Source organism: Leuciscus leuciscus, assembly GCF_965113295.1.
Source record: "Leuciscus leuciscus genome assembly, chromosome: 13".
NCBI lineage: Eukaryota > Metazoa > Chordata > Actinopteri > Cypriniformes > Leuciscidae > Leuciscus > Leuciscus leuciscus.
In genome coordinates this window covers 3,806,028-3,831,791 of record NC_138737.1, presented here as the reverse complement: position 1 = coordinate 3,831,791, position 25,764 = coordinate 3,806,028, and the positions used below count along the sequence as shown (strand labels likewise).

Here is a 25,764-nt window from a genome sequence, read left to right as displayed (position 1 = left end):
TACAGCTTTTATTTTGGTAAAAAATCGCAGCGACAAAAGATTTACAAACTGTGTTCATCACAAATTTGGGAAGATAGTTGGTGTGTGTTGCGTTTCCAAATACTCATTATAAATGACTCAGGAAAAAAAATGTGTATAAACATGGAAAAATCACATGCTTGCTAAAATTATATGTGGACTTAAGGGAAAAATTACATTTTGTGCAAAAAACAAAAACAAAAGTACAGTCATAACTGTAAAACACATGGTCTTGATAAAAGGCTGCAGCGTCCCATGAGATCCAGGTTTGAACCCAGACTGCATCGTTTCCCGAACATCCCCATCATCTCATTTCTCGTGTACTTTCACAGGCATATAAACCCCCAAAATATTAAAAGTAGACACAGTTCTTATTTATTTCTCATCCTTGATGGTTACAGCATGACACATTTCCATGTAATTGTGAATAGCCGCCCGTCACTAGGGGAATGTGTGTGTCCACTGCTGGAATGTCATAGAAGCCATGAAAACATTCTCATGGTGAGTCGTTCCGGACGCTATGTTATAAGTGGGATGCCTTCATCGGAAGTTATTCCCAAAACGTATGATTCAGTATGTTTTATTGGATATTATCCATATTGGAATCACATGATTTTCTTTCATTTGAGAAACAAACACAATAACAGAAGTGCCACTTGTTATAAGGCATTTAAGCAACATAAGTTGGTCCTTTTGAGGTCATTACATATTCATTGTTATCGTCAAGTATCAATATCACATGGAGATTTGTGCATTTTCCAGATCACAGTAATAAAAACACAAATTATGGGAAGTATTTGGGATTATGGGACTATTGGTCCCACGGTGAAACACATGGAAAGCCGTGTCTGACACCAGCTTTAACGTTAGCAGGGGTGCACAGATAATAAGGTGACCATGCAGGAATACCAAAAAGACACACTGAGGATCAATTCTCTGTTCACAAAGGTTTCTGTGCATCCCGATTAATCGTGGTCACATGGGTTTTCTGTAAGACTTTCTGATTATACTCAATGCAAACATCAAATGTTGGCCATTAACTGTATAGTGCAATTTCAGAAACTGAACTGGTGAGCGAACATTCGAAAATATAATATTCTTTTCTTTTTTACATATATAGAAACACTCATCAAACATTGGTAAAATAACTGCAGTCAATAATAATAATAATAATAATAATAAAAATTGCTGGTATTTATCATCACAGACCCATGCAGAATGATGTCCACCATAATTTCCGAGCTAACAAACACGTGCACTGCCTCCTTTTAAAGGAATAGTTCACTCAAACATGACTTTTCTGTCAGTATTTGTTCATGCTCATGTTATTCCAAGCTTAAAAGCATAAAACGATGTGCCCATGTTTGTCAAACTCGGAAAAAAATAAAAAAAATGCATTTAAAGCAGCATAAAATAGTCCATAAGACTTGTGCGTTATATATTCAACATCTTCTGAAGAACATGATAGCCTACTGAGTTTAACCCTATAAAGCCTACTGTATCATAAATGTCTAAGGCCTCTTATTCATCAGCATGATCAAAACTTTGCTGTAAAACCTGTCTACTACATGGCTTCTGTCGTCTGATTGATCGTTTGTACTTTTTTGCAAGAAAAAGGCCTTTTTGTATACATGTAAAAACGTTCCCCTTTTGTGTCTTTTTCATCAAGTAAATGTAAGAATAACTTTAATATTGTTGGTAATATTTCAAGATGAACACTTGCTGGACTGAAGCAACTCAGGTTTACTTGATTATCCAAACATTTTCTTTTAGAAAAATCATGTTCAAATGTGTCTCAAGTATGATCCATCAGGCTTTTGAGGAAGGTTTATTTGTTCTTTTGCATATGTTTTAAAACTAAACGGAGATTGATCATAAAACTAAACATTTAAATATCATCTTTCTAAGACATTACTGGCAGATATAGAGTGATGACTGATATTTATATGCATTTTATGTAAGTATCTGCTGTACTGTTATAAAGATCTCACTGATTTACACTACAAGCATTTTTTTTTGGTCATATAAATATCAGCATCTGCACCAAATTGCATATTTTTGCTCAGTTTGAGCCTCTGAATATTAAGAAAATTTCTTTCTTTTTTTAAATTATGAGCTCAATATTCTCAGTATTAGCCATAAAAGCCTGATGTATCAAATATGATACAAAACATAAAACACATATGCAAACTTTATTTTACAGTGTCCTTGTTACATATGTTACATGTACTTACTATAGTAATAACAGTAAGTTATGCATAATTAAATGCAACTAACCCTCAACCAAATCCTAATCCCACCCTAACCCTATAGTAAGTACATGTAGTTGCTTAATATTACTCAGTACTTAAATATATAATTGCACTGTAACAATGACACCTTAAAAATAAAGTGTAACCAAACTTTTTTTTCCCGATTTTGTTCAATAAACTGTTCCATTGCAGTAATTAAATCTATTATTTCATAATTCAGGCTTTACAGGGTTAAGTCATTATGCATTTCCCGCCGTTGAAGCTGCGAAACCTCATGCGTTTTTAATCCACTGACTGTCAATTGACAGGTTTCGAACAACATGAGGGTGAGTAAATAAAGACGGTTTACATGTAATGGTAAACTGTCTCTTTAATAAGCATCAACGGCGTTGCATCAGCTTTCAATATTCCCAGCGCAGATCGTTTCAACCCAAAGCGTCTGGCTTTTCTTCATCAGTTTGTGTTCTCGAGTCTGAGACTCAAGTGGCGTCACAGTCAGAGTGAGTCTCCTCAGAGAGATTTCCCCAGCGTGCCGCTCATTCACACCGCATCCCCGTCCTCACACAGCGAGAGCTGATGGATTTTGATGACGGGAAGCGAGTTGTGCGCAGGCGGTTCGGGCTGTGGCGAATCCATTACCACCGTGCAACACGTCCTCAGCAGGTTCTTACCACACATTCCCGCCACTTTGGCTCCCACGCTGACCCCGGTCGTCCCCACCGACGAGGTCCGGGACGGGGCCTGCCACTCCCTGGAGGAGGGGCTGCGGGACAGCACTATAGAAGAAGACGGGCTCAGATGGGACGGGTTGTCACGGCTCGACAGGCCGAGGATCTGAGACTGGCCGTGCCGAGGACTGGTCTGGTACAGCGGGTGGGACGGCGTGGATCTCTTGCGGAGGCAGCGCGCACCCAACACACTCAGGAAGGCTTTCTTAAACTCCTGACTGGAGCAGGGGTAGATGATGGGGTTGATGCAGCTGTTGAAATAGCCCAGCCAGAACGTTATCTTGAAGACTGTTTCCGAGGGTCTGTACGTTGGGAAGATGGAGCCTAGACAGACGAAGAAGGAATTTTACATCATTAAATGTTTACTTGATATTTTCAATAATCATTAACGAGTTACTGAGATGCAAAGCTGAATGTTCAGCATCATTACTCCAGTCTTCAGTGTCACATGATCCTTCAGAAATCACTCGATTTGCTGCTCAAGAAACATCTCTGATTATTATCAATGTTGCTGCTTCGTATCTTTGTGAAAACTGTTGATTTTTTTTTTTTTTAAGGATTCTTTGATGAACAGAGAAGTTAAAGAGAACAGTATTTATTTGAAATAGAAATCTTTTGTAACATTATTAATGTCTTTACTATCACTTTTGAACAATTTAATGCATCCTTACTCAATAAAAGTGTTAATTTCTTTTAAAAAAAATCATACTCTACCCAAACTTTTGAACAGTAGTGTACAATCAGTGTGTTTACATGAACAATAAAACAATCTGATAACTATCAACCATCATTGTAAGTCAATTCATACTTCCATTATCTGACATATTTCTAAGTGATACATATGAGGAGCTCTTTTCTAAAACGCTATAAATCCATTTAAATAGTTTTCAAGAAAAAAATTTTTTTTACCTAGCTAGACCCACACATTTTGTGAATATTCAATTTATCCTGTTAAAATGTTTTTTTGCCTCAGTCTGAACATGTTGAACAATGATTATTAAATCAAACAACAAAATTGTTGATGATAAATTCAAAGTAATTTTTTTTTTTTTTTTTGCTATAAATCTTCTTTTTTTTAAGGATATAAATCCATCAATTTTTTCCAAAAATTCATGGTTTGTCTTTAAAAAAAAAAAAGAAAAAAGGCAAGTCAGTCAGTAATAAATACATTGGCATTCAGTAAAGTGTCGAACCCATAAAAAGTAGAACCATTGTCCACTTTACATAAAACTAATCACGACATGACCTTGTGTGAGTCAGTGAGAGAGCGAGTGAGTGGCGTTCACACCAAACGCGAATAGAGCGTCTGGCGCAAGTGATTTTCATGTTACGCGCGAGTGATTTGAGGGTGAGAGAGAGAGCGAATTCTGATTAGTCCAGAGGATGTATCGCGTTTAGGCTAAAAATAGGTTCGGCGCTTATCGCGGTTTGGAAAGGAACTGCATCTTGCAGTAGGGGAGACCGGGGACAGTTGCAACATGGGGATGGTTGCAACATGTCATTTTTCTCCAATCAGAAACAAGCTAGAGTGATGACACTCATACTGCACATGCACAGTTAGACCCTCCCCCCACCAAGAAGACAGTAGAGATATTCAACATCTGCTGCTGCATTTATTGAACAAAACTTGTTTTGGAGGTATGAAAGTAAATTTTTTCATGAGATATATTTTTTTGTCATACTGTCCTGACATTTTGTATGAATTAATCAAAACTTACTTAGTTTGAATTATTGCTGTGTTGACTTCTAAGTGACATGGTTAGCATGTGTCAGAGTCAGTGTGTCTAGCAGGCGTATGATGTTCTGTCATGGCTGATAGGGTTGGGGACGGTTGCAACAAGTTATAAATTGCATGTTTAATAAAAGTTTGTTACATTGCAAATTGTTCAATTCTTCCTGTCTGACACTGAAATATGGAGAGATTGAATAGCATCTGTAACACCTGCACACTGAATCTATGTAGGCCTATGTTCTACACATGAACAAACAAAACTCAATAACTGTTATTTGATAAATATGACTAAATAAATAAATTATAGGCTACAATAATATTATTGAAATAAATAATACTATAATATTATAGTAGGCCTAAAACAGTTCATATTTTCAGAATTCTATGCTCATTGAGACAAAAAGCTTAAAGGTCCCATGACATGAAATTTTCACTTTCTGAGGTTTTTTAACATTAATATGAGTTCCCCTAGCCTGTATATGGTCCCCAAGTTTCTAAAAAATTTCAATCGGTGTAAATCGAGCTTTTGCTATCTTTCTCTGCCTTTGAGAAAATGGAGGCTCATACGCGCTGATCTTGAATCTCCTCCTTATGACGTCATAAGGAGGAAATGTTACCTCCCCTGTCTCTGCTTTGCCCGCCCAGAGAATATTTTACGCCCATGAGAAAATGAGCTAGGAAGTAGGAACGCGCGCGCGCGATTTTAGTTTGTCCACGAGAGATATCATGGCTTTTGAGCGAGCGAAGCATAACAATTGCTCAATAATTGGATGTACAAATGAACACCGAAGGGTCAATACAGAGCTGGGCTTGCTGAACGTCTGAAACTAAAGTCTGGATCACTCTCTTTGGCTCAGCTACACACCTCGGACAAGTAAGTCAACTAATGATATAAGTGTGTTGCTTTACTGTTTATGGTTACCTAGATTTTACACGTAGAATGTGGCTGTAACATTAGCTATGCAGATATGCAGTTTATGTGTGTGAATACACACACTGTAACGCGAGTGTTGTACACGTCTTTGTTATTTGGATAACCGTTTTCCTGTTGGTTATATGGCGCGCGCGCGATATCCGCATTTCAAGATCGCAGAGCTTGATGTAATTGTAATAAGATAAATACAGACGTTACAGATCTCTCATGAAAAGGCAACAGTAGGTTAGCGTTAGCTACATGATAATAACTGTAAACCATCCGAATAAAGTACCGTATCCAGACATAATATTTTAAACTAACCCTTCGGAAACGTCCTGCTGGAGCCGCTGAGTTGCAACTTCTTCATCCGTTGCTTCTCCATCTGGATCAGATTCTGGGTCAAACTGAAATGCTTGAAAGACTGCGTGTCTTCGTGCCATTGCTAACGTAAACATGCACGCCACGTTACCGTTGCGCAAGATGGTCAAGGCCACACCCACCCTCCACCTTGCGCCGCCTTTCTCCTCCTCATTAGTATTTAAAGCTACAGACACCGAAACAGCCTGTCTGAAGGAAGCTCATTCTGGGACTGGCTTGTAGTGGCTATAATTCTGCACCGAGGCTGAATTTTTGGAAAGAGATTTCAGATACAGTACTAGGGACCACTAAGGCCTATATTAAAGCCTACAAAAAGTAGCATGTCATGGGACCTTTAAGTTAATTAATGAAATTTAAGGTATTTTTAACATGTTGCAACCGTCCCTGGGTTGTGTTGCAACTGTCCCCTGGGTCGGGGTAAGTTGCAACATCTGACTTCTTCCATTCAAATAAATACTGTGAACAATATGTCATATATAATCATCTTTAAATGGTATGGGTAATTAGCAGACAGATGCAAGTGTAATATACTGTATACAAATTTGGTTGGTCTAGTCCAAATAGTCTCTGAGTAACTGAGAGAAATGCAAAAAGTGTTGCAACTGTCCCCGGTCTCCCCTACATTTTAAACAAGGAAATATAGCGATTTGGCATGAAACGTTGATGGAGCAGTGAATAGGTTCAGTACACAGCAAAATGACATGACAAACTAATTTTTTTAAAAAATTTTGGAAAAGAGCTCTTCATATTCATCAATATTTATCGATCATGGATTGATTATGTGTCTCAATATGGTAGATGGAGAGGAGACATCAGATGAAGAAACAAGCAGGTGAGTTTCCATGCAAAGTAAAACCAGTTCCCTGATGAAAGAACAGTTTCAGGTGTTTCCATGTCTCTACACTGTCTGTGTAATATGTGCATGTGACCACATCCAGTCAAATTCATCTGGATTCGGATCATAATGGATTACCAATCGATAAATTAAATAAGGCTCTTAAAAGGTTTCAGCTGTTTCACTCTCTGTGAAAAAGATGGGAACGATTAATGGGACCTGAAATGAATAGATAAGGAGCAGAAAATGAGAAAGGTTATGTCTGGAAACGTGTGAATGCTTCTGAAAGCATCTTTCTCACCAGCGCCGTCTCCGTCCGTGTGACAGGACAGATAACTACGTCATGCGTCACAATGCCGGCCAAGTCTTTTTATAGAATCTGATCTGATCTCTCGCTGGAACGTTCCTCCGTTAATCAAGGTTAATAGTTTTATTCAAATTGCCGTCATAAATCCGGCTCAATATGATCAGAGAAGGACCCTTCAGAGGAAAGGAATTGTTCAGCGGACACAGGCACAGAAAAGAGAATTTACATGGGTATATATTTAACACTGGGTTCACACACCCAATGGATTTTTTCTAATGCAATTCCGGCCGTACCATTAAAAGAATTAAAGTGTCTAGCAAAACCACTTGGCCTAGAGACGCAGCATCTGTCTTCAGAGCGTCTCGTAACACACTTTAAGAGCGAGTCTAGAGGGGCTTTTACGCACACAGGGTAGAAGATAAAGGAGAGCCAGAGACTGTTATAGACGGGGCTGTGGGGGGAGAGTCTCTGAACGCCACAATTTAATCATTACTATCTTCAGGCTAAACAAGAGGAAGAGCTTAAACTGAGGTTCAGTCATCTACATTTCAGTGACTGTCCACCAGTGACGTAACGTTACATATTTCACCTCGAAATTAAAAGTTTATTTATTCTGCATGAAGAAAATTAAGCCTACTTTTATAGGACCATTAACACTTTTGGGTTTGTGAAATTATTTTCATGACAATTTAACTATTTTAAACATAAATTCATAAATTGAAAAATGTATAATCATATTAATTATATAATAAATAATTTTTTGTTATAATTTTTACAAAAATTTTTTTATAAATAAATGTACATTTTATAAATTTAAAAAAATATATTTTTTATTATTATTAAAAATTTATGAAAATGTAACCTGGAGTAAGTGCTTAAAGAATTTTTTGCATCATGTTTGAAAAAAAATATTTTCAGAAGACAATTTGTATTAAAAAATGATGAAAATTAATGATCCTAAAAATGCCCCATAGATAGATTGTTAGATAGATATTACCATAATTATACTTTAATTTTACTTCAGTCTCTAAAAAAAAAAATATATATATATATATAGCCTATATTAGTTTTGTGAGATGTGAGATTCGTCCAGCTTCTGATGGTCCTCACATCTGTTGTTCAGGAGTCACAGTGTGTTTTAATGTACAAAGAGAGAAGAAAATATAAAAATGGAAAAATTAAATGACTGATGTTCAATCCCGAGTGATGCATGTGGAAATATAAATAGTGGATCTGACTAAATGATGCGTCAAATTGAAGGAAGTCAAAATGAGAAAACAAAAGCGATTTTGTCCGAGCCCATAATGATAATGACTGAAACGCAAACGCTTTCCACTGGGAAAAGTGTGTTTCCTCGAGTCAGACCCTGAGACTTTCTGTGCGACTGTGGCTCTCGTAAAAAGCCTGAGCAATGAAAGTGGCTGTTTATCAGGTCAGACTCCATCAAAAGTTATGTCCTCAGAGCACTGAGGTGTGGTTTAAAGCTCTTTACGAGCCGTAGAGGATGGAAAGAAACAACCTTTGATCTGATGCTAAATCAAGCCACCAGGTCCTGCTGAAGCATCACATTTCATATGCATAACAGCACTGTCCTTGACTGCTGGAACGACTGTTAGTCATCATTAGAAAGGGCCGCTGGGTTTATCTGGTGTTGTCAAACGTTTCTGTAAACAACACACAAAGACCTCTGACACGACACGGCCGCACGTTGCAATCAGCGCAGGAATTGACTGGGATATTCTGAGGAAACTGTGCCATTTGTGTCTGGACATTTCTGCAGTTTTCCCCAATAATAAGACTCATATAAGCCCCTTTCACACAGAGATTCCGGAAAATACACGGATAAAGTGACCCGGGATTTGACGCGGGTTCGTTTGATTTTGCTTCAATTAAATCATTTCTGAAGAATGACTTCTTTCAAAAGCATAACAAATCCTGTATGTTTAAAAATACTTTAACAATGAAAAACCAATGCCAAATACTGTTTTAATATTTTCTTGAAATGGAAAACAAACAAACAAACACATAAATACTTTCCAGAATTAACAGGATTGGTCTCCTTTCACTCATGAGCCCCTTTCACACACAGAATCCGGAAAATACACAGATAAAGTGACCCGGGTCTGAGTCTCTGAGCCTCGAGTTTTTTCACGTAGTGTTTTAGCGCAGCGCGTCTGTGTTGCACGTCACCGCGTAGGCTCACTATTGGCTGACGCTGGTCATGTGCGTCATGCGTGTGACGTACAAAACAGACGTGCTCAGGGGCGTAGCACAAGATCCCGGGCCCTATGCATAGGCAGTCCTGATGGGCCCCCATATTCCTCAATTTGTATATATAACTCCCAATGTAGTCTATAAAATTGCTAATTTTAGATATTATAGCCTATTAATTTAAAGGAACACTCCACCGTTTTTTGAAATAGGGCTTATTCACCTTCTTTCCCACATTTAGATAGGTGAGCAAATGCATTTTTGTCTCAGTGCATGCATTGTTTTAATTTGACAGGGTCGGCGTGAGCTTAGCTTAGCATAATGAATGGAATCCTTTGTTGCCAGCTAGCATGTCCTGAATAAAAGTGATATAAAAAAAATAAAAAAACCTACCTAATTACTTCTTGTGGCCTGCGTATTCACAACAAGCACAAATAGCGATGCAGATTAACACTAGGCGATTTCCTAGGCAGATATTGACTTATATATTAAGGACTATATTAGGGGGAAGCACAGGCGAAGCACTGCTACTTGGGCGTGATATCTCTGCGCCCAAGTAGCAGTGCTTCGCCTGTGCTTCCCCCTAATATAGTCCCAAGTCAAAATCTGCATAGGAAATCGTCTAGTGTTAATCTGCATCGCTATTTGTACTTGTTGTGAATACGCAGGCCACAAGAAGTAATTAGGTGGGTTTTTTTTTTTTTTTATATCACTTTTACTCAGGACATGCTAGCTGGCAACAAAGGATTCCATTCATTATGCTAAGCTAAGCTCACGCCGACCCTGTCAAACTAAAACAATGCATGCACTGAGACAAAAATGCATTTGCCCACCGATCTAAATGTAGGAAAGAAGGTGAATAAGCCCTATTTCAAAAAACGGTGGAGTGTTCCTTTAAATTAAACAGGTTTCAATTTAGGCTATTATAATGGTGTGTTGTATGCAAACAAAATTGTTAGTGTACAGTTTATTTATTTATTTATTTATTTATTAGCCTTTACCTCAGATTACATGTACCTCTCTCCCCTTGGGGCCCTGGTAATCAGTACTGGTTTTACCCCCAGTCGGTTTTACGGTTTTACGCCCCTGGACGCGCTGCGCTAAAACACTACGTGAAAAAACTCGAGGCCCAGAGAGAAGGAAATAAATAGTGGAATAAAGTCGTTATTTTTGTTGTTTTTTTGCGCACAAAAAGTATTCTCATCGCTTTATAAACTTAAGATTGAGCCACTGGAGTCACTTAATGCATTTTCTGGGCCAGCAAGTATAGTGTCTTAAAAGCCTATGGAGGAGTGATCCAGCTCTCAGATTTCATCAAAAATATCTTAATTTGTGTTCCGAAGATGAACGAAGGTCTTACGGGGTTGGAACAAACATGAGGGAGAGTAATTACTGACAGAATTTTCATTTTTGGGTGAACTAACCCTTTAACATTTATTTTGAGCTAATTTGCTACAGTGTATATCACTGCACCACACCACAATAGTCAATCAATATTTTGTACTCTGTGCCATGAAAAAAAGTCTATCAAATTTTTATTACGATTTTTTTTCCATCCATTATAATAGAAACAAACTAGTGAGCTTAATAAGGCCAATTTACACATAATCATAATGAAATACTGATCAATTGTAAAAAATAAAATGACTTAAAAATATTTTAATGATCTCACATCCTCAAATAAATATGAAGTTTGAAAGATGCCACTGAGAAAGTGGAATTGTCATAATTGTATTATTTTTTTTAAATCACACTTTTTGTATTTCTGAAGTTAAATCTCATATAATGTGACTTATTTTAGCACCCTGTTCATTATATCAGTAAGTCATGGATACACAAATGCCACTGTTTGAGAATGATCCGACCGCTCTCAAAAACTTGTAGACATAGAAACGTTTGCCTGTGCTTTTCTTAATGTCAAGCCACCCCTGCTCTTTAATATTAGCTCTAATGTAATATTAACCACAGTAGATACTGAGATACCCATTATTTATTAAAGCCTCACAGATCCAGATACTGCATTTTATGTATCCACTGTGCAAATGCTTCCAAAAATACAGGATGACTGAGCTCGTTTTCAATTTCATTTTTTCAGCCTGAGTAGTTTAGTACCTCCCGCCTCATTCCCCGTGGTTCCTTGTCAGGGCAAATGATCAGAGAAAAGAGAGAGTTTAAGCCATGTGAGAATTCCAGACATGAATTCAATGTTAAAGATTGACTCATGCTGTCTGACGCAGGTTTACCTGGATATATACTGCACATAGAGCACAAGTCTATAGGAGTTTCTAAGAGAGCTTGTTCACACACTAACAAAGCCTGAAACAGACTCGGCTACAGGTGATAAAAACATGCAGGGGTGCATTTCCCAAAAGCATCGTTAGCCAATAGCCAACTATGGTCGCAAGTTCTGTCGTTGCCAACGTAGGCTGTGTTTAACTCCACTTTTAGACATACACTCGCGAACTTCTCCTCAGGGAATCCCCACCGCCATTTTGAAGTGCGCTCAACTTCGTCAAATGGCCGAGGGAAGTGTATTTGGACCGACCGAGCGAGTCTACTCAACATGTACACTTCAGGCAGATCCATAGACCACAATTCAACATGATTGTAACTCCACTGCAGATCACGCTTAATTTCCACCCCAACACTCTAGTGTATGATATTGGAGTCATTTTGACATTTAACCGTATAATACTTGTAGCTACCTTAAGCTGACTGTTATAGTTTATTGTATTGTTATCATTTTTGTTTGTGTAATTTTTTTATATTTTCTCCAACAGCAAAAGCATACATACAGGCCTATAGAATGATTCATCAAACAAATTCATAAGGAAAAAAAGGTAAATAATAAATCATAAATACTTGCCATTTTTTGGTAATTATTTGTCACATTTGTGCAATTTCTAAGTGATTTTTTTTCAAAGCCTATATATATATATATAAATACAGTATATATCAGTTTTAAATTAAATAACTTTTTTTTTAGGGATGCATAGTAAAAAAAAAAAAAAATTACACGATTATGTCACAATTTTAAATTTGTATATATAATTTTTTTTTTTATATATAATTTTTTATTGGTGTTTTTAATTACCATTAAGCAGGGTTATTATAACTGAGACTACAAGTAAAAAAGTTTTCATTTAGTTTAATCTGATGGACAAAAATAACTGCAACTATAACTGAAATAAAAATGTATAAAAACTATATAGACATTTATTTAAAACCAACAAAATTACTAAAACTTTAACTTAAATTAAAATGGTGACAGAACATATATAAATAAAAAACGAATTAAAAATATCCCTGTTATATGACGCCAAAGGCAATCTAAATGTAAAAATAGAGGGAGCCGTTAAATAAAAATAAAAGTGTAAAAATTAAATAAGTGTTCACCCATGCAAAACTCAGTGTCTTGTTGCTATGCAGTTGCTAGGGTGTTCTCACCGGTGGTTGCTTACGGACTCTCATAAAGAATCATAACGCTTTATAAAAATCCATAACTATTGTGCATGCACAATTATAATGTGGTAGACTGTTTACCATGGTGATTTTTCCCTGGCTGCTATATATATAAGTCACTGTGTTCGTGCAGTATTATCACACTGACTTTAATGCAGCGGATGTTCTTGAGAAACAGCCAGGCTTAAAAGGAAGAATGTCTGTCCGAAGGGCAAATCCGTCATCCTAATACCCACGTTTGTCAGCAAAATCCCCCCGATAATATACTATACAGTATGTCTCCACCTCACAGCATCTACGTGAAATCTTTCTGCCCCGGGAGTCCAGTGGATTCGGTGATGAAAATAGCATGTAATTACTTTACTGGGAAAACAATTAACTTGTTGTTTTTAATTATCACGGATTAAACTGCGACCTCATCATGAATGCAAAATGTGTCTCTGCTCCACCGCGAGATGCTATACATGCAAAAATAGAGTCGGATCGATCACCGTAACATTAAACGAACAACTTTCCTATTGAACGCAGTGTGTTAGATTTCACTGCTACTACAAATGTGGTTGCAGAGCGAGAGCGTGGACTGAGTCATGCTGATAAGGTCATTGCATCCCCTGAGCTTTATTAAACACTCTATTATATGCAATTTAATGCCAGTTAATTAGCAAGCATTTCAGAATCGCGCAACTCACGTTTCTTACAAATCGACATGCAGATTCGTAATCATTTTTGTGTCCTTTTGAGTTAACAGACTCCCACAGATTCATAAAACTATGCTTATTTGTTTTGCATTGGCTTTCCAATAATACCATTTACTGGATTCTTTGGGGTTTTTTTCCTGACCGACTCTATTTTGTGGTTTAACTCGGACTGACCTTGAACCGAAAGGTCCTCACAAGAGCCCTATTGCAGGGGTGGGAAATATAATAACAGCTAAAATTCATATCTGGGGAACTCGAGAAGCTCTGCTGTGCATTAAGGGAATTACTGATCGTTCTGACTCTCTGTGAAACTCATTTCTGGAGCCAAACATATTGCGAGAACACTCGTGACCCTGTTGTCTGAGAGAACGATCGAAAATGAAGGTTTAAACAAACATCTTTTAAACCACTGGCATAACAAACACTTCAGCTGCACTACAAGATTTGCAGAGCCACAAGTGAGTTGATTCTTTCGACCTGTATGCAGGCTTAAATTGCGAGATTAACCATGAGCGTGCATGCCAAATATTTTCCTGATCTTCTCCATTCTCCACATGGCAGCATTTTACCCACTTGGCATTATTTTCCCATCTTCTAGCACTTGGAAAAATCTCTGTGCATCTGAATCTCAGACAGGAAACCTAAAAAATGTCCCTGTGCATATCTGTTAACTTACTTCTGTCAAGAAAAAGCGTCAAAATCACACATACAGACCCGATATTTCACACAATGCAAAGAGAATCTCAGCTCCAGGGGTATCTAAAACTCTTCCTCTTTTAATGATCTTCAATCTTATAGTAATTCAAACCACACTGTCCACTGACAAAGTCCCTTTTGAGGTAAGTTGGTGGCCATCTTGGAAACGCAGTGCACAGTATAACTCATATCAATCTGAACGGGGAAATGTCGACATCTCTTAAACTTTGCCATGCTTTACATTTCATTAACACGATTCAAAATCGGCAATACAATCAGGCTAACGTGATTTCATTATTCTTCCGGATAATACACATGCACGTTCTAGATCAAAAAGAACAGGCCGTCGTGCTTTTGCCAAACAGTCTCTTTTAAAGGTCATTCTAAAAATATGGTGACAAACTTTCACAAATAGTGAAGAACAATTGCATATAAAATACCTCATTAAATAATTTCACTCTATATTGTTTCGCACATTGTGATAAAAGCAAAACTGTGAAAAGAGAAAAACAAAAACATTTTAATATCAATTATTTTAAAAGAAATTGTCACTTTTTTTCAATGATTTTATCAATGTTAAAAACATGTTTTGGAAAAATACAAAAGCTGTGGAAAAATACTTACAATGTCAAAGTTCAGAAGAAGGAAATAATGGGCTGTTTAAACGGTGCACATGGTGGTTTTTGCACAAATGTTACTAACTTACGTTTAATTTATTTTGCATATGGTTTATTTAAACATGTCATTGGTGTGACATTGTTTAATGTTAGTAAGAAAAATTTAAAAGATTTAAAATAAAGAAGAAAAGTCAGAAAATCATGTTTATTTTGTAGAATGATCCTTAACTGAAAGATAGGACTCCCTTAATTTTGAGTCAAAGACATTTTTGGCTTAGATTTTCCTCAGTCAGAGATATCTACACGTCCAAAAAGCTGGTATTTGCCTATAATCAAAATGTTAAAAAAAAAAATAAGACACTTACTGATCGGAAGAACCAGGAAAAACGGAAGCCAACAAAGGATAAAGCATCCAACAACGATGCCCAGGGTCTTAGCGGCCTTTTTTTCCCGTGAGAACTTGAGCAGACGCAGTGTGAAGTTTGTCCGGTTGCGCAGAGCCTCGTCCTCGGACACCGCCGCGTTCCCTCTGTGTATCCGCAAGGTTACGGCCTCGGTGGCGTGATCAGACTTCTCCGTTTTCTGTCCACTAATCAGTCCTCGGGTCTCCCTCCTTGCGACCACGTACACGCGGCAATACATTGACAGAATCACCACCATTGGAAGGTAGAAGGACCCCAATGCGGAGAAGATGGCGTAGCCGGGTTCCTCGGTTATCTTGCATATGGATTCGTCCTCTGGCGCCGGTTCCTTCCAGCCGAAAAGAGGTCCAATGGAGATGGTGATTGATAGAGCCCACAGAACAATGAGTGCAAGCAATGCCCGTCGCTCCGTCATGATGGACGGGTACTGCAAAGGATAGCTAACGCCAATATAGCGGTCCACCGAGATCACGCACAAGCTCATGATGGACGCCGTACAGCACAGGACGTCCATGGCAGCCCAGACATCACAAAACGTCCGTCCGAAGACCCAACGACCCAGCATCTCGAAGACGGTGGAGAAGGGAAGAACCGTGGTGCTTAGCAGAAGGTCCGCGACCGCCAAGTTCACGATGAAGTAATGCGTAACCGTGCGTAGATTACGGTGGCAAGCCACAGAGAGGATCACCAGGATGTTGCCCAGAACGCCAAAAACGATGAAGATCGCCAACACCGTTCCCAGAACCACGGCTTTCGTGACGTTCAGCTCCGGGGCGAGAACTTGGCTGCAGTTGCTACAGTTCTCCGAGAATGACTCCGGGGTCATGTTGTCTTTGAGGGGAACCATCTGTTCAAGACTTCCAGGCATTTAATAACGGTCTGATTGTGAGCCACGTGGCATCCAGTTCAGTTTGCACCTTAATATCGGATTCTCTCCCAAAAAAAAAAAACAGTGCTACTGCATTGGCCGTGGTACAAGAAAATCAAGGCATTTCCAGTAGAGCTGTGAGGGAACGTAATGAAATTTAAACTGTCTCATTTCTCATTTCTCAATGCCCTAGATGGGCTTTTAATGATTCGTGGAAAATCGCTGTGGGTGAAAAAACAAACATGGGGGAACTAAACATATTATGCTGAGGAGAACATCAGTTTCTTTTGTCATAAAGTTATAAATTCGAAGGATGTTTTGACATGTTCATTACCATGTGCAGCTGCAACATCTTACAGAACAATGAAAATGACACAAATGGCATTGTGCTTTCCAGACATCAGGTTTGATGCATGAGCGATCTGTTTTAGATGTGCATCAATGCATCGATGTGTGAAGGTGTCAAAACGCTCTGCAAACATCCACGTCGCTTTTGCACATTCAGAAAGCACTGTAAATGTGAAGAAAGGCTTCTCATCTTTTTTGCGCACATCTGCGATGGTTGGAAACAGTCTGCATGGTTCTGGCGGTCACTCGGGTAGATTCACACTGAAAGTCTGGCTGGTGTCTCTGAGGTTGCAAAGCGGAAACCAAGGACAAAGCTAAAAGCTCTTTGGCATGTGCCGAGGAGATATTTTTAGCTGAAGAGCAGTTCTTGGTGAGTCACACAAATTTTAGGTGAACAGCTTCAATCAGAATAGATTTGGTCGTAAAGAATCCGTGCTGGTTCGGTTTGAACACTGTTGGACCCTGAAAAACAGAGAGAGAGAAAGTTTTATCAGTAAAGTGAATCCATTTATCAGACAGGGAACTTTTAAGCCATTACTCATGCATTATAATGAAGTGTGCAATCGTTTGGCATAAAATTATGAACCAGTTCCAGTGGATGATATATAGATTCATTAATTCATATTTCTCTGATAAAGGACCTGCAAATGGATTTCTCTCCATGAGAGATCCTCACCAAAACAAATGCTTTTATTTATATATTTCTCCTGAAATTATTCATGATGTCAAACGCAAAATCAAATTGGATAAAATAAAATGAATGGTCACTGTTTAATAGAATAGATGATCAGCACACGTTTTCCTAGGCAGTACAAGACAAATAACGTATATATAATTTTTTTGAGTGGAATAAAAGCATTATGCAGTCATAACATTCACAATGCAAACTTCTCGTTTCAGCCCATCCAGATATTTTATTGAAACTAAACATCAGTTCAAAATGATGTGTTAAACAATGAGCTCATTAACACATGAACACCCACATTTACATACTGTATTAATTAACACCGGTTTAATATTGACTTGGCCCATCGTGAACAACAAGCGTGCATTAGTGCAATCATAATAAAGGTAATTTTCATAGAGAAGTCTTAAAGTACCAAACAGCCTGAGAAAGACTGGAAAATATGCCAAGGTGCATATAGTGTTGCAGTCATGATGCATTTCTGTAGGCAAACCCAGAAGTTAGCAATAGCATCAACCTGGTTCCCTTGACAAAAAGCCAATAGGATTTTGCCATTGACCTTTTGATAATAAGCTTTGAGACCAGGAAATTGTTTGATTCATCAAGATAATCTTCACAAATGAACAACTTTTGAAGCCTAAATACAATCACCAGAGGTAAAAAAAAAATTAAAGCTACACTGTGTAATTTTTTTTGTTGATTCTTAGCAAAAAACACTTAGTTCTTTCAAAAATATATGTGCTCATTAATGTATATTTACTTCTTTAAAGTAATAAAGTATTCTCGTAAGTTTATAATCTGCCATTGAAAGTACATACGGGTGAGGGGTTTGAATGCCGGTCGCCATGTTGCGCCTCCATCTTGAAACTACATTAGCCAAAGAGGGACATACCTGTAAATTCAAGCTTCGCCTTTCGCGCTTTACACTCAGTGACACCGTGAAGAATGCGAGGGGGAGATTACTCGCGACTGCCGGCAGATTTGAAAGATTGCTGATGGAGGATCACGCCTATTTTCGAGGACATGAAGCAGAGTCGCCAAGGAAGCGAAAGAGAGAATTTAAACGTCAAATCAGCAAGACCAAAGTCAATACTGGAGTAACTTTTCCCAGATGGAAAGAGCTCATGAGGAGCAAAGATTTTAAAACGGACGCCGAAGTTGCTTGCTTTCTTCTCGAGAGGTAATCCAGCCTATTTGTGTAAATTCAAAGTTTTATAGTTGCTTGTCTAACCATAGCATGGTTGTGCATAACGCCAGAACGACCTCTAGTATAACTTGCGTTACTTTTCCTCGCGTCAATGGTGAAAAAGTATTGTTTACCTTGTAACATAAATCTGTGCTGCGACGGATCACAGGTGATCGTTTTAAAGGCGCAATTGGACGAAGTCGAACTGGAAGCCACGTTAATTTTGGAATAATACGGCCACCGTAGGAGTTAAAACGTCCTCGAAATTGAAAGGAACAGAAACTAATATTCACTGGGTAGTCATATACAATTTCACCGCTAGATGGGGGAAAATATCACACAGTGTAGCTTTAATAAAAATGTGACTATATAAAATTGCACCATGGTTCAACATCACCATAAGCTTCCAACAACTTTTTCCATCAATGTTTAAAATCTACAAGTTGGAGAGTTTTGAGTTAAAACAGTTTGCAAGAGCGCACGTATAAACACAACAAGGCTGTGAAAATGTAAAAAAAGCGAGTTTCAGATTGTCTCTGAAAGCGAAGGAAGCCACAGATGCAGAAAACAACCTTCACAGGGGTTTTAACAAGATTGTGTCCTGTGAGACTCTGGCCAGTTCAGAGCGAACTGAAACAGCAACACATTGTTTGTTTTTTTGTACATTACAGTTGAGGAGAAGAAACCTGCGCCCACTGGGCAAAACCACAGACTGACTCAAAAATCAGAGAACGTTTTTATGTTTGGCGTTTTCATGCTCTCTAATTCCCACTTTAATCAAGCCAATTCTTGCTGCTTACCATAAGACACAGAAAAAAGCCTAGTAAGTTAAGAAAACATATTTAATAACATTCAAATATTTCATGATTTCAGGCAAATCCTGAGAGACACAACCAAATCCGTTTTCTTTTCTTTTTCTGTCTGTTGACAAAGATGTATTGCTTTGTTTCATTTGAGAGATTTTTTGGCTTCCTGACCTTTAGAAATCAAAATATTATGTTCTGTTCAGTCATTCTTCCTCCTTTAACCAGTGTTCTGCCAAACGCATGAGCAGAATCAGACAGACAGGAAAACTAATATTTTTTGCCATCTCCATTTATAATGTTGTCAGAGTAAATTCAGCCGTGCAAAGCTGTGACAGTAGAGTCTGCACACATGTGGAAAACCACTGATCATAAACCGTGCACATGCTTCATTAAAAAAAAACGAAGAAAAAAAAACGGATCTTTTTCATTACTATGCTATTATTTTTCCAGATTGACACTAATTACTTCTAATGAGAACGCCTACCATCCGTTTGTGACTCTATCAATTAACTTTGAGAGGAGAAATACACACAAGCTTAACACTCCTACTCAGGCGCTCGCGTTTCCGACATTAGTCAGAATATTGATCTGATTTCCAGCCTAATGAGGCACAGAGGTGACTCTCGCGCTGGCTGGACGCTGCTGAGGTGTTAGGACACAAAAATACTCCCGCTGTTCCCGACTTTTAGAAAACACAAGCTGTGCTCAAACACAAACACTGCATTGTTTTCTTTTGTATTCTATTTTGAAATTATCAAACTATTGCACTTTAAGGCAAATCTATTAAAACATTCTATTTCTTCTTTAAGACATAATAAGGCATTTTTCACATTTATAAGCCACAGCAAAGTAAATGTATTCATTTGATTGGAAATTAATTAGCCTAATCAATTTGAAAATGACCAGCATTAAAGTCTATAACTGCATTTATTGATAATACCGTTCAAAAGTTTTGGGGTCAGTAAGATTTTTTTTTTTTTAAAGAAAATAATACTTTTATTCAGCAAAAATGCATTCAATTGATCAAAAGTGAGAGTAAAGACATTTATAATGTTTCTATTTCAAATTAATGCCGTTCTTTTGAACTTTCCATTCATCAAAGTAACCTGAAAAACAATCACAGTTTCCACAAAATTATGTTTTCAACATTGATAATAATCCGAAATGTTTCTTGAGCATCAAATCATCATATTAGAATGATTTCTGAAGAATCATGTGACACTGAAGACTGGAGTAATGATGCTGAAAATTTAGCTTTGATCACAGGAATAAATTGCATTTTGCATTAACATAGAAAACCGCTATTTTAAATTGTAATAATATTTCACAATATCACTGATTTTCCTGTATTCTTGATCAAACTAATGCAGCCTTGGTGAGCAGAACATAAAAAATATTACCGACCCCAAACTTTTGAACGATGGTGTATACTACAAATGTCTTAAATCTTGGCAGTCAGATCAAATAGTGAGATGTTTCTACTTCTGATCTGTTCGTCGTCACACTGGAAATGGAAGCTCTAGTTGAGCGCATTGCATTGTGGGATACAACATGCCCTGCACATTTTGGCACATCAAGGTATGCATGTTAATGTACGCATTTAGATCAGGATTTCACTTCTCAGTGCATGTTGTGCTCTGAAAAGATTATTATTTTCCCCACTCTCCTGGACTTGTCAGGGAGCGTTATTGCATTTTGATGAAAAACTATAGAAAACAAACAAACAAACAAATAAAATGCATGGATGAATCACGCACAACAATGAATTCATGTTGCCTAAAAAATATGTTTTTAACATCACAAATCCCCTTGCATTATCTCCCTTCCTCTTCTTTGTGCATGCCAGCATTCATTTCCTCTGTTCCTCTGGCTAAACGCAACTGCCTTATAATCCACACAGGCGAGAGAAACAGAATCCCTTCCTTTTTAACAGACTCAGCGTGATAATAATAGTCCGAGGAATGAGATTGTGGAATGCAGCGTTCATTCAACGCCCTCCGTCTCTGATCTCCCCATCACGGCATCATACGGCGTCTGACATTTGGGCCTCACCGGAGTGTCGAGTGGAGCTCCACGCTGACAGACCAGCTGTTCAGAGCCTCATCTGGATGGCTTTGAGCTGCCATGCTGCACTGCACACCAGCCCTCCTGCCTGCGCTACACCGTCCTCTCCTGAGCCGCTATCAGTTCACTTATACATATTAATGAGCATCGCTCAATCCCATCGACGAGACTCCTAGATTTAACCTATAGTGAGGGACGCGACTGAAGCACTTGTTGTTTTGGTCCGCCATGCAAACCGTAAATAAATCTGACAGCCAGATGATTCCCACTAACGTCAGTAAGAAACCTTGTGCTTCGCCAGACTGGCACCCATATGGTCGAGCACAACAATCGATTCGACAACACAGCTCATCACCTCAGCTATAGCAAAAGAAAATCAGCGAGTACTAAAACACATCATTCTTTAATGTAATCTCTCTCCATCTCAATTTATTTATAAAGCACAGTAAAAACAACAATAGTTGACCGTTGTGCTGAACAACATCAACTAAAAAAGCTGAAATAAGAGAATAAAATACAGGAGTAAACACAACACAAACACATGAATGATGCATAGACCAGCCCCTATTGACAGATCATTGATTTAACCCATAAAAAAATTGGTTTGTTGGTATAAATTAATGTGTTTAGGTTGATTCAGTGATGTTAAATAATATATTTAGATTTTAGTTAATTTAGAATTTAAGCATTTCTTTTAATCATGCAGAACACAAATGCTATTTTGATATTAAATAATTAAATTTCTTTATTATTTTATATTATATTTTAAAGGTTTAAGTGGTTTTGTCCATGCACTGGAAGTCAATGAGGTCCAGAAAATCAAAAAAGGACATAAAGGAAGTGAAATTAATATCACTCAAATCAAAACAGTGATCAATGCGTGCATGCATATAAATAATAAATAATACATACACATAAATGTAATGTCTAATTCAATGTGTTGCTGTATTAAAGTGTTTTTCACTACTCAAACCTCAGTTTTTCCGTGATTTCAACGTGATCAACATCTTTGTTGATCCTGGAACAACAATCCAATCAACCAATCAGATTTGAGGGACAAGTTTACAGGTTATATTAAGTTTAGGCTTCTCTAGGTTTAATCTTCATTACCTTCAAACCTATCATTTCCCTCTGATTTTAGGGATAACCTATGTTAAGTTAAGGGGAAGGGATAGGGTTAAGACTATACATATTTGGGACAGGAATGTTGTTCCAGGATCAACAAAATTTCGGTGATCACAGAATCATCAAAATTTGCAAAGTCACGGTGACCGTTCTGACACATGACCGAATGGCATGCATTTCAAGATATTCCTCACACAAATCAAGCATATGAATTCTTCAGAAGACATGGACTATAGCATGGAGTACCACCCCCCCCCCCCCCCCCCTCAAAAAAAGTGCACGTTTCAGATGTCTCAGCTGTCTCATTAGTAGAGACTCAAAGACCTGACACAAAGTAGATACTCCAAATGTGTTGGTGGGGGGGAACCAGGACAAGAGAACCACAGAAGAGTCTCTACCATTCATTATCAGATTGTGAAGAAACCGGGACGGCCTGCGGGCGGTCCGAGAGTCTCGCTCATCATGGAAACAGTCGATCCGTTGAGTTTGAGCTCGGTGGTCCCTCCACGGCTGTAGGCCGCACTCACTCCGACTGAGATTAAATCACAATTATTGGTCTTTTTTGCCTAGTACTTATCACAGGCCTGCAGGGGCGAGCAATAACCGGAGCCGCAGCGCTCTCTCTGTAATCGCCAATGCCACTGGTGAAATGAATGGATACGGTTGCCTGCTTTTACATAAAGAGAGGCAAATATTTAGGCTTCGCCGCTGAAAGGTAATGCCAGTCGAAGCGTACTAATGTACAGGCTTCAAAAAGACAGAAATGAGTCCCGTCACTGGCTCTGTGTTTATGTAGCATCAAAGCGTGAGGGTGAAGAGGGCACGCGGGCACTGCCATATCTCTGCCGTCTGACGGAGAGCTCAGGTCCACGGCTCTCTACAACATTCATCTTCAGGAACACGTTATTCTTTCCTGTCTGTCATGAGCGAGAAATAGCGGAATTATTCAAATTGAAGGCGGTCTATGGAAATTTGGCAACTACATCTGAAACAATATGCAAATATGTATATTTAAGAATGTTATCTAACCATAAAAGTTTTAAAATGTCTTATAATGAAATATAAGTTTCTTGTCATTTATATTCATCTTGTTTTTGCTTCACTGGCTTATTTAAACTGTGTGTGTGTGTGTGTGTGTGTGTGTGTGTGTGTGTGTGTGTGTGTGTGTGTGTGTGTGTGTGTGTGTGTGTGTGTGTGTGTGTGTGTGTGTGTGTGTGTGTGTGTGTGTGTGTGTGTACATTATTAGGACAAAATGTCTGAAATCCTTGTCCTTGTGGGGACATTTTTTGGTCTCCATGAGGAAAACAGCTTATAAATCATACTAAGTGATGTTTTTTGAAAATGTAGAATTGCAGTTTTCTGTTCCCATAAAGCATGAAAACACAATGTGTGTGTGTGTGTGTGTGTGTGTGTGTGTGTGTGTGTGTGTGTGTGTGTGTGTGTGTGTGTGTGTGTGTGTGTGTATTTGTTGTTTAAATATGGGCAGTCAATGTGAAATAATAAGAGTGACTGCATATTAATTAAGAGACATGGAATATTTGTACTTTTAAAATTGTATTGTTACACTGAAGTGCCAAAATAAACCAGCAGAGTAAAAATGTGATTAAAAACAGAGAAACTTTAAAAATATATATATGAGCAGGATCATTTAAAAAAAAAATATTCATGTAAATCTTAACCTAAAATCTTAATATTGCAACAAAAAGCGTATCTTATTTTAAAACAAGAATTGTTTACTACTAATAAAATCAGAAACTCATTAGAACACACTGTAATTAGAATTGGTCTATTTAAGTAAGCGTTAACCATCTGCTCCATGATTACAGCAATAACTGTTCTGCATATAGTTGCAATTCTGACTAGTCTATAAATGAAAAGCTATACAGCATCTTTAGGCATTTCTGTGTGTTTATCCGTCTTTTCAGAATATGCACACCACCATATAGTTCACATTTTCAGATTCAACAGTTTTTTGTTTTTGAGAAGACAGATTCTGCTTTACAATCAAACAATTTTTGCCCCAGTTAATGCAACACAACACGAGTATCCTTTTCATGTTGCCCATCATGCATAAATCATTCTGACAGCTGGAGAGGATGCAGAAATCTCTGGAACACAGCTGATCGATGCATTACATCAGTATGCACCAATACATCCGTTAAACAAGCAAACACACTCAATCCCTCATTTTAAAGAGCGTAAACTGAAAGCGACAGCATAGCCTATTTGTGAAGTTATCAGAAGCAACCTGTAGACTCACTCCAGCGCACATCTGCCTCCGTTACATCACACGAAGTTTGAGAACGAATAAAAAACAAACATTTTATTCTGTGATGCATAACGATTGCCTGTTCAATACAGTCTAGCAGTTGTACGACTGAATGGACACTCACCTCAGCAGCGTGTCAGCGAACGCGAGGACTCGATCCGGAGGTGTTTGAGTAGATGGACGCGCAGCGCGTCTCCGGTTCGTCGTTCCACACTCTCCTGTCATCGCTGTGCAATCAGCTGCAGAGCTCAAGTTCAGCGAGTCAAGTGCAGTTCTGTGTTTCCACACGCATGTTTGAGCGCAAGGGTCTTCGGGACATCAGTATTTCTCAGAGGAGGTGACAGTGAGTGAGTCATGGCGCCGCGCCGCCTCCTTTACGCACAAACTTTGCTGCGCTCGGAGCTCGTGGATGTGGACGTGGCTATTGGCCAGCACTGGAACATCACATCAAAGACGAGTGAATCAGCTTCTGACGCGATTTATGGTTAAAATAGCCTCCGACGTAGAAATGAAAATAGACATGAGAAGGGTGGTTTCCCAAAACTTATTGGATCAAACTCCACAAGGTTCATGAACTGTTCTTACTGTGATCCTTAGCGAGTCATATTAAACTCCAACCTAAAAAGAAAATTATATTTCAATAAAGTTAATGAGGACATGGTGAGAAATGTGCTAGAAACACAACAAAATCATCATGTTTTTATTTTTTATATATTTTTTTATGTAGCCTAGATATGGAATGAAATATAACCCAGACGTGTTTTTGTGAGAGTCGCCCATGTGAAAACTCGCCCTTCTGTTTTTCCAAACGATTTCTTCTCTGGGACATAAAAGGACAAATTATAGTGTCCTGCTCCTGTCCATAAAATAGATGCTGATTTATACTGCCATACTCAACAAACACTGTATCAGAACTGGTCCAAATGACTGACTTGTTGTTCACTGATAATCAATACCTCTACAGTAACTGTGTGTATGTATGTGTGTGTGTGTGTGTGTGTGTGTGTGTGTGTGTGTGTGAATTTCAGTGTTTTCTTTATTATATATATATATATATATATATATATATATATATATATATATGAAGAGTTCAGATGCAAAAGCCTCTAAGTGCCATCTGAAATTTTCTTCTAGAATGATC

At 38.2% G+C, this 25,764-nt stretch overlaps 1 protein-coding gene across 1 annotated transcript; it reads right to left on the bottom strand.

The window, feature by feature from the left end:
- Positions 1-370: 370 nt before the first annotated feature.
- Positions 371-25,073, bottom strand: adra1aa (adrenoceptor alpha 1Aa). The gene is made up of 3 exons (XM_082187290.1): positions 24,748-25,073; positions 15,216-16,950; positions 371-3,322 (listed from the first exon to the last, which is right to left on the bottom strand). Exons 2-3 carry the CDS (start codon positions 16,138-16,140, stop codon positions 2,811-2,813), a joined length of 1,437 nt encoding a protein of 478 aa, XP_082043416.1. The 5' UTR covers positions 16,141-16,950; positions 24,748-25,073; the 3' UTR covers positions 371-2,810.
- Positions 25,074-25,764: the final 691 nt, after the last annotated feature.